Source organism: Mesoplodon bidens (assembly GCF_964165515.1).
Source record: "Mesoplodon bidens genome assembly, chromosome: 9".
Lineage (NCBI taxonomy): Eukaryota > Metazoa > Chordata > Mammalia > Artiodactyla > Ziphiidae > Mesoplodon > Mesoplodon bidens.
This window is the reverse complement of record NC_138166.1, coordinates 95,038,837-95,053,327: the sequence shown is the minus strand read 5'-3', so window position 1 is coordinate 95,053,327 and position 14,491 is coordinate 95,038,837. Positions and strand designations below refer to the sequence as shown.

Below are 14,491 nucleotides of genomic sequence, written 5' to 3'. Positions count from 1 at the left end.
CTTCACCCACCCTGGCGGCTGCACTGTCTGAGCCAAGCACTTTAAGAAAGGCTTGCTGCCTCGGGCACCAGTCTCCACCCTGGTGTCACAGCTGCAGACATCGGAGGAGGCTGGGGAAAGGTGTAATGAGGGGATGGGTACCGCCTGGCGGCGGGGAGCCACCTCCTACCTTCCAATAAAGTCCTTCCTGCTCTCCTTGTGCATCCTTCTCTGCAGTGTGGTCTTCCCGACCCCGCCTCTCCGCTCCAAGGCCTTCCCGCCCCTTCCCTGCAGACCGAGGCCTCACCATGCCTCCAACTTGCAAAATCCCTTCTTTCCCTTTAATGTGGGGGAGGGCGGTGGAGGGGCAGAGAGGACCAGGGAGTGAGGCGTCCCCAGGCTCGGGTTTAGTGTGGCGGGCGGGCGCCTCTCACGGAGGCCAAGGTGGAGACGGGCTCACATGTCCTCCTTGGACCTGCTTCCAGGACTGGGTCACAGGCATCGTCAGTTCACGGCTCTCTGCCCGGGGCTCAGACCTCCACGGAGCCCAGCGGCCTCAGGTGCTGCTTCAGGAGCTGGATGTGGTGCAGCAGCTTCTTCTGGTGGCCGGCCAGGGTGATGCCCAGGGTTGGCAGGTCTCTGGTGGGGAAGGAGTGGATTAAATCGGGGCCAGTGTCTCCAAGATCCCAGGTGCGACCCCTGCCCTGGGGCCTGGGCTCCCATCCCCCACCTCTCCCTGCTTACCCCAGGCTGAGCTGAGCCACGTCACTGAAGGTGTGGAGACCAGACTGGGAGAAGCTGTCCTGGTAGCACTGCAGGCCGATGGCCGAGAGCCAGGCCTGGGGGGAGTCCAGAGAGGGAAAGTCCAGGGCCACGGGGTTCAGAAAGGCCTGAGAAGGTCTGAGTGGGAGGGGCAGGCAGGTCAAGGTCCCCTCTTCATCCTAGTCCCCTTCGCCTCAGTTTTCGTTTTGGTTTGCCTCATCCCTCCCTGGCTTTCCCGGGCTTTAGCCCCAAGCTCCAGACCTGTCCCTGGGGCTCCCGCCGGACTGCTCTGATCCCTGCAGAGTGTCTGGCTTGCGGATCATCTTGTCAAACGCAGCCACCAGCTGGTCAAAGTGCGGTCGCTGGGTACGATCCTTCTGCCAAGTGTCCAGCATAAGCAGGTGTAGTCCAGGCGGACAGCCTGGAGGCGGGGGCAGCCGGAACTCCTGCTCTATTGCATTTAGTACCTGGGGGTTAAAGGAAGCACATGGTGCTTGGAGGCTATTGCTAGTGGAAAGGAATGTATTGTCAGGTAACCATAAGGTTGGAAAGGAACTTAAAAGATATGGAAAATGAGAGCCACGAACGGAGGGCTTCGAAATATGTGAGTCTGTGAAGGCTGGTGGGCTGGAGGGGTAGCGGTGGGGAATCGGCAGTGTCTAGGTCAAGAGCTCACCTCCTGGTCACGCATGTCCCAGTAGGGCCGTTCTCCATAACTCATCACTTCCCACATCACTATCCCAAAGCTCCAGACGTCACTGGATGTTGTATGTTTCCCGTGTGCAATGACCTCTGGGGCTGCCCAGCGAAGCATACAACTTGGGCCCTGAGGGGTGGGGTTGAAAGTAACAACAGCAATCATCAGAGCAGTGGTCCTAGTTATTGATCCACTACTACGTGCTCAGATGTGCGTCAAGGGTTTCACATCAAGCCTCTCGTTTAATCCCATAACGACCCTGTAGCATAGATGCCGTTATCTCCATTTTGCAGATGCAAAGGCTGAGGCATCAAGACGTACAAACTTGTGCAAAGTCACAGAGCTTGAGGGCGGCGTGTTCACGAGTTGAACCCAGCGGCTCTGACACTAGTCAGCATTAGGGAAGGGAAGCAGGTGGTTCTAGGACTCCCACCCTCCCCGTCCCCTTTCTTGCCCAGTGTCCTCAGTCCCTGAAATCCCTCCATCCCACAGGTGAGCTCTGCCCTTTCAGACACTAAGATACACCACCTGAGGCATCCACCGCCCCAGTTCCAGCTCAGCCTCCGGCACCCCCTGAGGGATGCGGGGCCCCAAGGCTGTGCTCTCACCTGAGGACTGTGGCCAAGACGAGCCACTTTGCACACTAGGTGGCTGTTCACCAGCACACTGTGGGCAGAGAGTGCACGGTGGACGAAGGCGAAGCTGGACAGGTAGTGCATGGCGGCGGCCACGCCCCGCTGCATGGCCACCAGCTGCAGGCTGCTGAACTGGCCCTCCCGCTGCTGAGGGATGGGGAGCAGAGGTCAGCCAAGGGGTGGGGGACCTCGGCACATTACGCAGAGACACTGGTACCAAAAGGCAAAGGGACCTGGGGACCAGCGAACGGCCTGGGAAGGAAGGACGGAGACCCTGGAGGTGGGGCAGCGGGGAGCGAAGGCACGGACGGGGCTCTGGCTCCAGGACAGTTGAGAACTGCCCACCTTCCCGGCCCGAGCCGCCCCCCACACCTTGCCACCAGCCTGACTGACCCTCAGGAAGCTGTCCAGGGGGCCCAGCTCCATGAGCTCCGTCACCACCATGAGGGGCCGGCTCTTGGTGACCACGCCCTCCAGCCGCAGGATGTTGGGGTGCTGAAACTGGCCCAGCACTGCGGCCTGGCCTAGAAAGGCCGTCTGCAGGCTCTCGGCGCCTCCGCTCCACAGGGCCTGGATGGCCACGGCCTGCTCCCGCCGTCCCCGGGGCTGCAGGCGGCCCCGGCGCACCTCCCCGAAGGAGCCTGGGAGAGCAGGCGAAGGCTGGGGGGTCTCCAGGAAGGACTCAGTGTCCTGCCCTGTTTAGGAGGGACCCTGCTGGGACCCCTTCCGTGCCCTCCCTCTGCCTCTGCCATACCTGCTCCAATGACCTCCTCGATCTTCATGTATGTGGGGTCGACCTCCCGGGCGAATTCTCGGATGGCCTGGCAGGGGTCCTCGTAGGTGGAGGGGTCGATGTAGTACTTCACCCCGAGCCCTGCAGGCACACGGGGTCCGTTATGAGGAGGTGTGCAGGCGGGCGGCCCACGCACCCCAGGCATGCTCTCTCACTGCTGAAGACGGTGCCCAGGAGTTGCCCTCAACCCTGGGGGGGCCCAGTCTTGCCTGGTGCCCTCCCGGCCCCCATCCCATCCCATCCCAGCCACACCCACACCTGGGCTGCTGTACTGCTGCAGCTGCTCCATGTAGCCAGTTTCATGCCGCTTCCTGGGGGACAAACCAGAGTCCTGCGATCACACTCCCTCGCCCATTTTCCTCCCCAGTCTGCCCACGAGGACCAAGGTCCTGCCAGGGATCAGTGGCTCGAAGGAGCTGGGCCCAACGGCGGGGGCTGGGTGGTGGTGGAGGACACTCGTGGGCGCTTCTGCAGGGAACCTGGGGGCCATCAGGGCTTGGGACCGTGCTTTGGAGAGTGTGGTGCTAGGCCATGGCGGGGAGAGACTCACCTCTGGAAGACGAGAGCCAGCACGGTGATGGCCGCCAGCAGAAGGAAGGCCAGCGCCCCCAGGATGGACCCAACCACCAAGGAGAGTCTCTCGGGAAGCTGGGCGGACAGCTCACCTGGAGAACCAGCCATCCAGAGTCACAGGTGTGGAAGATCTCACACACCGCCCCGCAAGCACCCACCTCCCCACACCCCGTCCCCCCACAGACCCGAAGGTTGGTGGGCAGCCACTCTCCCAGCCTGGGGGCTTTGGGGTGAAGGTTCAAGGCCTGGATGGTTCCTGGACCCCTCCTCATGATGCCTTGGGCCGCCCCCGCCCCGTCCAGGCCTCCTCTCACCTTGAGGCAGCGTCTGGAAGTAGACCTTGCCCCCGTACGGGCCGTGGCCTGCGGCCGTCCGTGCCCGCACCTGGAAGCCATAGATGTGGCCGGGGCTCAGCTGGGTCACGGTGGCCGTGTTGGTCTCGCTGGTCAGGGTGAAGGAGTGGGATTCGTCTTCTGCCTGGGGGTGACAGCCGCTCGCTCCCTGCCAGCTGTGAGGGCCCCTCGCCCCCTGCTCCTGCCCACGCCCCTCACAGCCCCTGCGGCAGGGCTCCGAGGCGCCTCCCCTGTCTCCCCACCTCCAGCCCCGCTGCGGAGCGCTTCCGGCTCCCACCATCCCCGCCAGGCGCCCCTCTGATCCCCACCTGGTCGTAGTAGCGGAGCTGATAGTCCAGGATGTTCCCGTTGGTCTGGTCGGGCTGCGGCCAGGACACGGTGATGCTGCTGGAGGCCCGGCTCACCTGGTGCACAGCCGGGACTGCAGAGGGAACTGGCGTGGGGGGTCAGTGGCGGTTTCCAGGGGCGGGAGAGCGGGAGAGGGTTCTAAGGAGGTGACCGGCAGCTTAGGGGAGGGCAAGGCTCACCTGCGTGGCTGGTGCTGACATTGATGGCTGCAACCTGGGGGGGGTCGGGGCTGAGCTCCGACACTCCATTGACGGCCTGCACCTCCAAGATGTAGGGCACGTGTGCCCGGAGCCCGCCAACGAGCACGCGGCTCTCAGTCAGGCCCCTCTGGCGGGGGTCGAAGTGCACCTCATCCCTGCAGCGGCGACAAGGGCCCTTGCCGCCCGCTCCACACTCCTTGCACACGACGTTGAAGAGCAGGTCCCCGCGTCCCCCCAGCTCCTGAGGCAGGCGCCAGTGCAGCATGAGCGCAGAGCCCTGCACCTCAAACCACAGCTCCTGAGGGGCCGACGGGGGCGCTGGGGAGGGCGTGTGCCCGGCAGGGAAAGGCCGAGAAGAAGGCCGGAGTCGTGGGGCGGGGGTGATTGGGGAAGGAAGGAGGTAGGGGAGGGAGAACGGCCGGGAGGGAGGAGACAGAAAGCAGGGGAAAGCGGTGGGGCGAGAGAGGAAGGAGGCGGGCCAGGTGGGGGAAGGAGGCGGGGAAGGAAAGCAAGGACACAGGAGAAGGAAGTCACTGCAAATGCAAACCAGCTGCCCCGTGTTGCCCTCCAGGCTCCCCCTCTCCTGGTTCCACTCCCATCCCACGCCCATCCCTGGGGCCGGGGTGGAGGGGGGACTCACCAGTGCAGGGGGCCTCTGGGGGATCGGAGCTGGCCCGGTAGAAGCCCTCCAGGCAGGGGCACGCAGGGGCCGCAGGGTCAGGGGCGAGGCTGCGGGCAGGGCACGGTGAGCAGGGGGCATTCCCAGCCAAGGCCTTGTAGGACCCCCTGGGGCAGGCTGAGGGGCAGAGGAGGGTAGAGGCCTCAGGCCCCCCCGTCCATCCCCTCCTGAGCCCCCCACACCTGCACACAGCCATCCTCCCAGGCTTCCGAGATCTATCTCCTCGTCACCCCTCTCTCCCCGCTTTCCCTCCCTCAGCCAGACATTACTTCTGCCATTTTGCTGGCACAGAATTACATTTCCATTGACGGAAAAAGTGAGGTGTGGTAGGGGCTACAGCAGAGCAAGCACCGGATGTAGCTGCCTGGCTCGACTGCACATCCTCCCTCTGCCGCAGGATCATTCTTTACAGCTGTATCCACGGCCTTCCTCTACCTGCCTCCTGGTCACCTGGCCCTGGGGTGAGCCACCCCCAGCTAGATGGCAAATGCGGACAAAGGACCCCATCCCAAGACAGCCTAGGAGTTCAAGTCCTTTCATCTCCATCCCTTCTCAGGCCTGCAGCCCTAGGACCCCCAGCAATCGCTGTGGAAGTCTCCAAGGTTCTACAAGTTTCACATGAGTGCGCTTTAGGAAATAAACCTGGAGAAAACAGGGGTCCTTTCCTAAAATAACTTATTCCTAACCTTCTGGGGACAAAATGAAGTGTGGGCTCGTTCAGGAGAGGATCCCAAAGGTGGGGGGCAAGTGCAAGGGAGCGGGGTCTCACCTTGGCAGGCCTTGTCTCCGCGAGCAGACTCGTACCCGGGCTGGCAGCGGCAGCCCCCAACGGCTACCATCCACTTGCCCTCCCCGTTACAGTGCAGCCTGGGAGGGCTGCCTCCTGCCTGGCCCCCTCCTCCATCCTCCTCGGGCTCTGCGTGCGCCACACAGGTGCCCACGGCCGCCACCAGGGAGGCCCCCCCGGCCCCACTGGCCTGCGTCTCAGGAAAGGTGGCGAAGGCGCGGAGCACGGAGGGGCAGGCGTAGGAGAAGAGCCTGACCGCCACGAGGGCCAGGCAGGCCCCGGTGTCCTGGAAGGCCACGTAGAAGCCGCGCTGGGTCAAGGGCCCGAAGCTCCGCTCCTTGACGTTCAGCTGGAGCCCCGCCCGCTGCCCCGCCCCGCGCGGGCCCACCGCCCACGCTGAGGAGGCGGGGAAACTCTCATCCGCCGCGATCGTGTCCACCTTGGTCCAGCGTTTGAGGTGCCAGGAGGAGATGCTGTCGGAGCGGTCGGGCTCCTCGGCCTGGCGGTAGTAAAGCGTGAAGGTCTCGCGGCAGGTGCCCCCCGCCACGCCCAGGCTGGAGCAGGCCCGCACGGAGAAGTGCAGCCGGATGTGCGCCCTCTGGGCCCCTCGCCGCTCCACAAAGTGTGTCTGCAGCCAGTTGTCCTGCCCGGGGCCGGGAGGGGCCACGGCCACGTGGCATGCCTCGAAGGTCCGAGTCAGGCGTTGCTGGTCATCCAAAACACTCACTTCGTCCCACTGCAGGGAGGACCACAGAGGGCATTAGCTGCTCCGGGCTGGAAAGGTGCAGGGAGGCGGGGGCATAGCCCTCCAGGTGAAACTTAGCAGTAATGACATGCAAAGCAGCTGAGGATACCCGGAAGTCCTGCTCCTCTGGAGGGCAGGCATCTTATCCCATCCATCTCTGCTCAGGGTTTCCTCCCCAAATTCAACACGCTAGCTGCGGGGCGGGGGGGGGCGGGGGGGGCGCTGGGTTCAGAATGAAAGCGTGACACTCACCCCACCTGGTGGGTAGGTGAGCCAGCCAATCTCAGATGTCTCTCCAGTGGTGTCCAGCAATACCTCTGCCCAGTGATAAGAAGGGGCACGCAGTTAGCAGGCCTTCAGCCAGCAGGTCTCACCCCACCCCATGCCCATTAGGAAAAAGAGAACTGCCCTGCCTGGTTCCTTGAATTCACTAAGGAGCACAGCTGTCTGTCGGGAGCCTTTCTCTGAAACCCTCCTACTTCCTTTCCCCCTTCAGACGTCTTCACCCTTTCCTGCCTTTTCTGAATCTTTCCCACTTCCCATCAGTGCTGGCTCTCCCCTGGCAGGTGGGTGGTTTCCCCCGTCTCCCCTCCCCCTTACCTTCCAGAGCCAGAACTGAGGACACCAGCACCAGGACCCACAGGCCACACACCATGCCCGCCACCCTGCTCCCTGACGGGGCAGCCCGCTCAGCAGCCATGAGGCGTCTTCAGGGCTCCCACCATTGCTCTGGCCACCACCCTGCTCCCAGGTGGGGCTGCTGCTTCGTAAGACTGGGGTCTGCAGCCAAGCTGGCTTCCTAGGGAGACACAAAGGACCAGAGGAGGCCGGTGGGAGGGAACCGCATTGCTTCAGAGTTGGCCCTGGGCCTCCCCCTGTAGCTCGCAAAGTGCCCCAGCACCAAGCATGGGTGAGGGCCAGCAGGAGGCTGACTCTCTCCTGACCTGTGTCAAGTCCACCATCTTGGAGGACCATGTGCCCGGTCACCCACTACACTCCACAGGTGACCCATCTCTGAGCATCTGTTTCTCGTGGCCCTCCCCTTTAGAGAACCGGGTAGTTCTGGGTCAGTCTTACCCCTTTGCTTCTGGAAGGAGCTATTCAAGTTCTTTCTCTTCATTTGCTCTCCTCCCTTCCTCCTATGGCCACCCTGCATAGAAAATCAGAAGATTCTTCTCATTAAAAGCAGGCGAGTTAGAAGCTACTCCTTCCCTGGGGACACACAGGTCCCCCTGCCCAACACCTCCCAACCCCCATCAGACTCGGATACCCTAGACATTTCAGAGAGGCAGTGAAGCGAGAGGGACCGAAGAAGGAGAGCTGGGGGGGTATGATGGGAGGGAGGGTGTGAGAGCAGACGCAGAGAAGAACATAGGCGGAAAGATTCCATCTGATAAAGGAGCCGGGACAGAGAGGGGATAGAGCTATGTAGGTCTGGCACACCTACATTTTATGAACCAAGGTCCTCTCTCCACAAGGGGCACATTTTTCCTCTGGCTTACGGAAAACTAAATGTATGCCTCATGTATATGAAAAGATGCTCCCTAGTTTGCTCACAGTGAAAGGGAGGCATGTTGAAACAACAGTGAAATGCCATTTTGTTCTACGAGATTAACAATGCCTGGGTGGGGAAGGTATGAGAAATAGGCTCTTTTGCATTCGTTGCGCATACGGGCTCCAGTTGGTGGATCCTCTTAGGACAGTTGATGATGTCTATCTAGCAGCTTCACTTCTAAGAATCTGTCCTTCAGGTATTGTATACTTGGATCCTTTTGCACAGATATTCAAACAAGAATATTTATTGCAGCATTGCTTGTAAGGGAAAAGACTGTAAAGTAACTGTTCAGCAATAGGAAGCTGGTTAAAAAATTATGGCACAACCTTCAGAAGGAATAAGGGCTAGTGTTTATATACTGATATGAAAATAATTTCCCAGTGAAAGTACATAGTCCATTGCAGAGCCATATACAATATGCTCCGGATTGATGGGTAACTTAAGAAAGACCTATATATACCTATGTATGTAAGGATCTTTAAGGGGAGAGGGAGAGGATGGGGGCTAGTGCAAGAGACACTTACTCTCACTATATCCCCTTAAAACTTTTATATTTTAAAAATCTTGCATACATATTATTTTTCAATGAAATCGTTAAAATTTCATTCAAATCCATAAATAATAACTGTTTAATAAAACGCATCAAAATAGTGTTCACGCTCTCAAAATGATTTCACGCTTTTATGTAAAACATTCCCGAGCCTTAAGAAGCACAGCGCTGCGGCTCACAAGCACATGCCCAGGAGCGCTGGCTGCCTCCAGGGTCACGGTGAAGACAAGCAGGCTCAGACCTTTCTTTGCTGGTTGGTCTAAGGTTAGTGGTGAGCTATGTCTCTCCTTGTGACTGAGTCTCAAAGTCTGTGAGTTGCATGGACAGTAGAGGTCATTTATTTCTGTTGAGAAGGAAACAAGAGGCATGTTTCTTAAAAGACACGAGTTTGAGAGTAAAAAAAAAAAGTCAATCGGAAGTTGGAACCTAAAAATTACACATTTCACACTGAAGGTGAAACTAAGCAATTAAACTATATTTAATTTTAATATGAGAATCATGATTTGATTTGTCATCTAATTTTTTCAGTTAATGCTGGCTATGCTGTAAGCTGAAGCCTTCAGTGTTATCTCCCGATGGTTTTCATGAAAAGACACCATTTCTGCATCTGCATGGGCTGACACGTAGTGGATGTCTGCCAAGTAGCCACTGAAATTTACCTTTCATGCCTCTAGAACCCTATATGAGAAACAGAGAGTTCAATTTATAGCCTATGGAGGCAAGGAAGGAGCATTTCCAAATCTTCACGTTGTATATCTTAAACTTACACAATATTATATGTCAATTGTATCTCAGTAAAGCTGGGGGGAAAAAGAAGCATTTCCATAGGGCAAATTATTCCTAAGAAACAGAGGTTCTTTGCAAATACTGTCCCACATGCTACTAGAATCATTTACATATAAAATAAATGTTTCAAGAAGAACCGGGAGATGGTAAAGTAAAAAGCACTGTCCCATCATCAACGGCCGTTTAAAAACTATCCTAAAGGGCTTCCCTGGTGGCATAGTGGTTGAGAGTCCGCCTGCCGCTGCAGGGGACACGGGTTCGTGCCCCGGTCCAGGAAGATGCCACATGCTGCGGAGCAGCTGGGCCCGTGAGCCATGGCCGCTGAGCCTGTGCGTCCGGAGCCTGTGCTCCGCAACGGGAGAGGCCACAACGGTGAGAGGCCCGCGTACCTAAAAAAATAAATAAATAAATAAAACTATCCTAAAGTCATTCATGTTGTAGATATACACCCCACCCCGACTCTCAATGACTTAATTTGGAGGCATGCTTGACACACCAGAGCAGACCAGATTCTGTCTGAAGAAACTTACTTATAACCTTCGGTCTTCTGGATCCGAATCGAAAAGAGGTCCTCATCAAACAGCAGAAGTACACTTCTGGGTACTTGAAGGTCCTCAACCATTTCTTTGAGAAATGGTCACAGAGTCTTTAGGAAGGCTGTTATCAAGAACTGAAAATGCCAGCAAAACGTCTTTAAACAACGAAGGCTATTACACCACTTGCCCAGCAGATAGTCTTTAAAATAGTCTCTTTCAGTTAGAACATGGATGGATTCTGGAATCTGTACAAAGAACAAACTATAAAAATTGCATGTCTTCTTAAACTTATAACTAGACAAATAATCATGGAGAAGGAATAATGAACACTTTGGAATATCCCAGTGAATTTTTTTTGAGAGACAGCAAAACATGAGAGAAAAGGATGCCCTGCAGATCATATCAGCTGTGCAGTATGGAACAGTCTAGAAGATGAATGGCCAAGCATTTGCTTTGATGACCCACAATACAAGTAAGGTGGTGGCTTGTGGCTACAATAGGGCGTGTGCGCATAGCCTTAGTATGTATGCATCTTGATGACGACATGAAGCTGGCCTCTCTCCAGAAGATCCAGAAAAGAGCAGAAGCAATTATAAAACACGCTAAATCCATTCAGTTTCTGTTGTCAAGAGGAATCAGGAAGAAAAGAATAAAGTGGAGACATCACATGTAGATGGCCACAAGTAATTTTTTGAAATTTTACAAAGAACAAAGACATTCATTAAAAAGAAATGGTGGAGGACCTTCAAGTACCCAGAAGTGTACTTTTGCTGTTTGATGAGGGCCTCTTTTAGATTCGGATCCAGAAGACTGAAGGTTATAAATACGTTTCCTCAGAAAAAAACTGTTGCTGAGTGAGACTAGGAAGTTAGGTCAGTTCTTACGTATCAAACAAAGCAGATAAATCCAAGTCTTTTAGTTTTTCATGTATAAAAAGAAACTGAGTGTACCTCTATGGTAAGGATAAAAATAAGGATAGAGGGAACTTTATTAAGACACGGAAGAAATTGCTGTCAACTAATTCCTGCCACTGCAGATTCTTTTGAAACAAGATTCAAAGGCGGAAATATAAGTGACAGGAACACGCAGCTCCGTCACATGCCTAGAATACAAAACAAGCAGGACTCAGAACTCAATTTTCAAAGGTGCCTTCAGTGGCTGAGGATGAGGACATCTTTCCGCATTTGGTCCAGGAGTGCGCCCTGGGAGCAGCCAATCACATCCCTGCTGCTACACAGAGGGAGACAGGCCTCCGTAAGGCCAGGCCCCTCACCCTTTTCCTTGTGGCCTGCTTGAGATTTCTCTATCTCCTCCAGATCATGAAAGGAATCGGTCACGGTTTAGAAATCCTCTAACCCCTGAAAAAGCAGAAAACTGATCTCCATCAGGAAAACATTCACATTTCAGATGTGTATTGGTTTTAAAAATATAAAACACCAGGAGCAGCAGAAATGTGGATGTAAAATGATAGCTCAGAAAATGAGACTGATTAGACAAAGTTTCTTGTGATAAAAGTTGCATTCTATGACCAGATTGTCTTTTTTCTCAGCTCCTCTTCTGGTTATACCATTTTATATCTTTTTGATACACTAGGGACACGAGAGCCACAAGCTTGCTACATTTCTTTAGTTTACAAAAACATGACAGTTTCATAGGCATCAGGATTGTATTTTGTTTTCACAATATGGCAAAGATTAAAGATGTGTAGAGGACTTCCCTGGTGGTGCAGTGGTTAACAATCCGCCTGCCAATGCAGGGGACACAGGTTCGAGCCCTGGTCTGGGAAGATTCCACATGCCGCGGAGCAACAAAGCCCGTGCGCCACAACTACTGAGCGTGCGCTCTAGAGCCCGCAAGCCACAACTACTGAAGCCCGTGCACCTAGAGCCCGTGCCCTCAACAAGAGAAGCCACCGCAATGAGAAGCCCGCACACTGCAATGAAGCCTGCTCGCCGCAACTAGAGAAAGCCTGCGTGCGGCAATGAAGACACAACGCAGCCAAATAAATAATTTTTTAAAAAACGTGTAGAATCTTAGCTTCTAAATCATAGCTTATGAGTTCTGTTATCTATAAAAATGAAAGATTTAAAAATAAATGAGTAAATCTGTAAGAATTTAAGAAGTTTACTGTGCTCAAATTAAAATGCTAAATATGATAATTTATGAACAAACCAAGCTGACTTAAATATAATTTATGCACCTCGATCCACAAAGCAAATTTTTAAAAATTAAATAATCTGGGCTTCCCTGGTGGCGCAGTGGTTGAGAGTCTGCCTGCCGATGCAGGGGACGCGGGTTCGTGCCCCGGTCCGGGAAGATCCCACATGCCACGGAGTGGCTGGGCCTGTGAGCCATGGCCGCTGAGCCTGCACGTCCGGAGCCTGTGCTCCGCAACGGGAGAGGCCCCAACAGTGAGAGGCCCGCGTACCGCAAAAAAAAAAAAAAAAATGAATTAATTAATTAAAAAATTAAATAATCTAAGCCCAGTGAGCTTGGAGGAAGGTATGGCAAAAGATATATTGGGCCAGTAAAATTGGTTACTGTAGGAGCATGGGGGAGCAATTATAAACTGTCTCTTATACATACTTGAATTGTTTTTCTTGTTACAATGAGCATATCTTATTTTTATAATTAAAACAAAATCTCATAATTAGAATCTAAACGAAAAAGGAAACTATTTATACACTTTAGACTAGTATAGCATGTTTACAATTTATCCTCCCTGCCCTGTGCCCTCTAAGTTTCAAACCATCTAGACATGTTCATCCGTAAGAAGAAAGCAGAGAGGGAGAGGCACCAGGGCCTGGGAATGAAGGAGTGAAATAACGTCAACAATAAAAGCAAAAGAACTTCTATCCCTGGATAGTCTGTAAGCTTCTCTCCCAGGAAGTTCACATTGTCCCACTGATTATGCCATGCTTTTCTTACAGGATGTCAAGCATCCTGTAAGCAAAGGCCTGCAACTCCAAAGAGAAAGAGGGGGACAGAGAGGGCTATACACTCGGAACGCACACGGGGCATCACCGCAAAGTGAGCCCCGACAGGGAAGCAGAACAGCCTGCAGGGGCCAGCAGGGCGAGGGAAGGTCCCAAGGGCAAAGAGGCCAATGGTTTTAAGTGGCTGGTGTGTCTCACACCTGTTAGCCGCAGGGTCAGCGTGGGAGGGGTCAGCACCACAGGCCCTGTCATCTGTCCTGTTCTGCAGCTGTTAAACGCCCAGGAAATTCCAGTATAATCCTTGCTCAGCTTAACGCTGCAGCCTCTACCTCTTAATCTCTACCTTGGTCTCAGGAGGTCTCTTTGAGATCTGACCACCCGCCCTGAAAAGGATCCCAGCGGCCTTTAAGGAGGCATCCAGAGCAGACAGTGAGAGGTAGCTTTCCTCCGGCGCTTCTAGCCCCTGCAGCCCTGGCTGGAGAAGCCAACGTGGATTGGCTAGGACACACTGGCTAGCACACTGTCCTAGCAGAGGACAGTGCCGTGTCCCTGGAGGCCTCCAGCCCCGGAGAATGTCCCCCAGAGCACGCAGAGGCAGACAAATGTGCCTCCCACTCCCCGGCTGGCTGTGGAGCTGGGGGAGGCTTTTAAGATGCAGGCAGCGTCTGGGTCTAGCCAGACAGCCACTTAGAATGAGCCACTCTGGCTGTGCATGATGGGGGGACATGCATGGCCCTGGTAAAGGGCATAAGGGAGGGTGTTGGGGCCGTTGGTGCATATACAGGAGAGATGAGTAAGTGGAAGATTGTGGAAGAAAGCCCATGAGTGCCAGGACCGGTGCCCGTGAGAGCAAGGGTGAGAGTGTGTAAGGGAGAGTGTATATAAGGTGAGATGGCTGTGGAGCAGGAGAGTATGCGGTGTGTGTGTGTGTGGCAGCAGGCACATCCCTGCAGATCCCGAGTGGTCCTCACGCTGCTGGCATATGCCCATGAGCCCTTCCCCCTCACCCTGGGTCTGTCCCTACTCCACCCCTAGTTGCCTTGTCAACCTCTCTCTGCCCCGGGAGTTGTTCCTGTGGAAACACCTGGGCTGGAAGAGGAAGGTACGCAGGGAAGTAGAGAAAGGGAAACCTCAGGCTCAAAGCCCCCCAAACCCCAGCATCCCCATGCCACCTGGTGGGGACACAAGGCCAAGGGCCCAGCTCTGGAGATGGTGATCCGCTGGGAGAGCATCTGGCCCCGCCCGGAGGAGGGACGGTCCTGCCCTTCCTCCGCTCAGCCCATCATTGCCTGTTGCTCCCTGGCATTCTGATGACAGAGCGGCCCTTGCCTGCCATCTTCTTGCGCCCTGAAGGAACCGACAGACTCTAAAGGAGTCCTCTTCCCCAGGTCACTAGGCAGGTATGTACATAGGAGCCCGCACCCTAATCTTCCTGCAATAAAAAATGTGCATTGCCCTGAAAGAGCCAAACGGCCCCTCTGAACAGCACCTGGCAAGTCTCAGAGCCCCAGTGCCCATCACTTGGGCAGTTTCCCTGGACTGCCAGCTTCCCACAGCTGCTTTCCCACTAAACGGGC

General features: G+C 55.1%; 1 protein-coding gene across 1 annotated transcript in view; it reads right to left on the bottom strand.

The window, feature by feature from the left end:
* Positions 1 to 14,491, bottom strand: part of EPHB6 (EPH receptor B6) — a 32,581-nt gene that overhangs the window by 1,622 nt on the left and 16,468 nt on the right. The window contains exons 2-18 of the mRNA XM_081244871.1: positions 7,629 to 7,701; positions 7,152 to 7,350; positions 6,804 to 6,868; positions 5,789 to 6,542; positions 4,981 to 5,136; positions 4,320 to 4,658; positions 4,101 to 4,225; positions 3,754 to 3,916; positions 3,417 to 3,531; positions 3,125 to 3,177; positions 2,828 to 2,947; positions 2,467 to 2,714; positions 2,047 to 2,220; positions 1,418 to 1,567; positions 1,003 to 1,208; positions 724 to 879; positions 440 to 618 (exon numbers count right to left, since the gene is read on the bottom strand). Of these exons, the coding sequence (XP_081100997.1) occupies positions 510 to 618; positions 724 to 879; positions 1,003 to 1,208; positions 1,418 to 1,567; positions 2,047 to 2,220; positions 2,467 to 2,714; positions 2,828 to 2,947; positions 3,125 to 3,177; positions 3,417 to 3,531; positions 3,754 to 3,916; positions 4,101 to 4,225; positions 4,320 to 4,658; positions 4,981 to 5,136; positions 5,789 to 6,542; positions 6,804 to 6,868; positions 7,152 to 7,251 (3,033 nt within the window). The 5' untranslated portion in view covers positions 7,252 to 7,350; positions 7,629 to 7,701 and the 3' untranslated portion in view covers positions 440 to 509. The remainder of the gene's footprint in view (positions 1 to 439; positions 619 to 723; positions 880 to 1,002; positions 1,209 to 1,417; positions 1,568 to 2,046; positions 2,221 to 2,466; positions 2,715 to 2,827; positions 2,948 to 3,124; positions 3,178 to 3,416; positions 3,532 to 3,753; positions 3,917 to 4,100; positions 4,226 to 4,319; positions 4,659 to 4,980; positions 5,137 to 5,788; positions 6,543 to 6,803; positions 6,869 to 7,151; positions 7,351 to 7,628; positions 7,702 to 14,491) is intronic.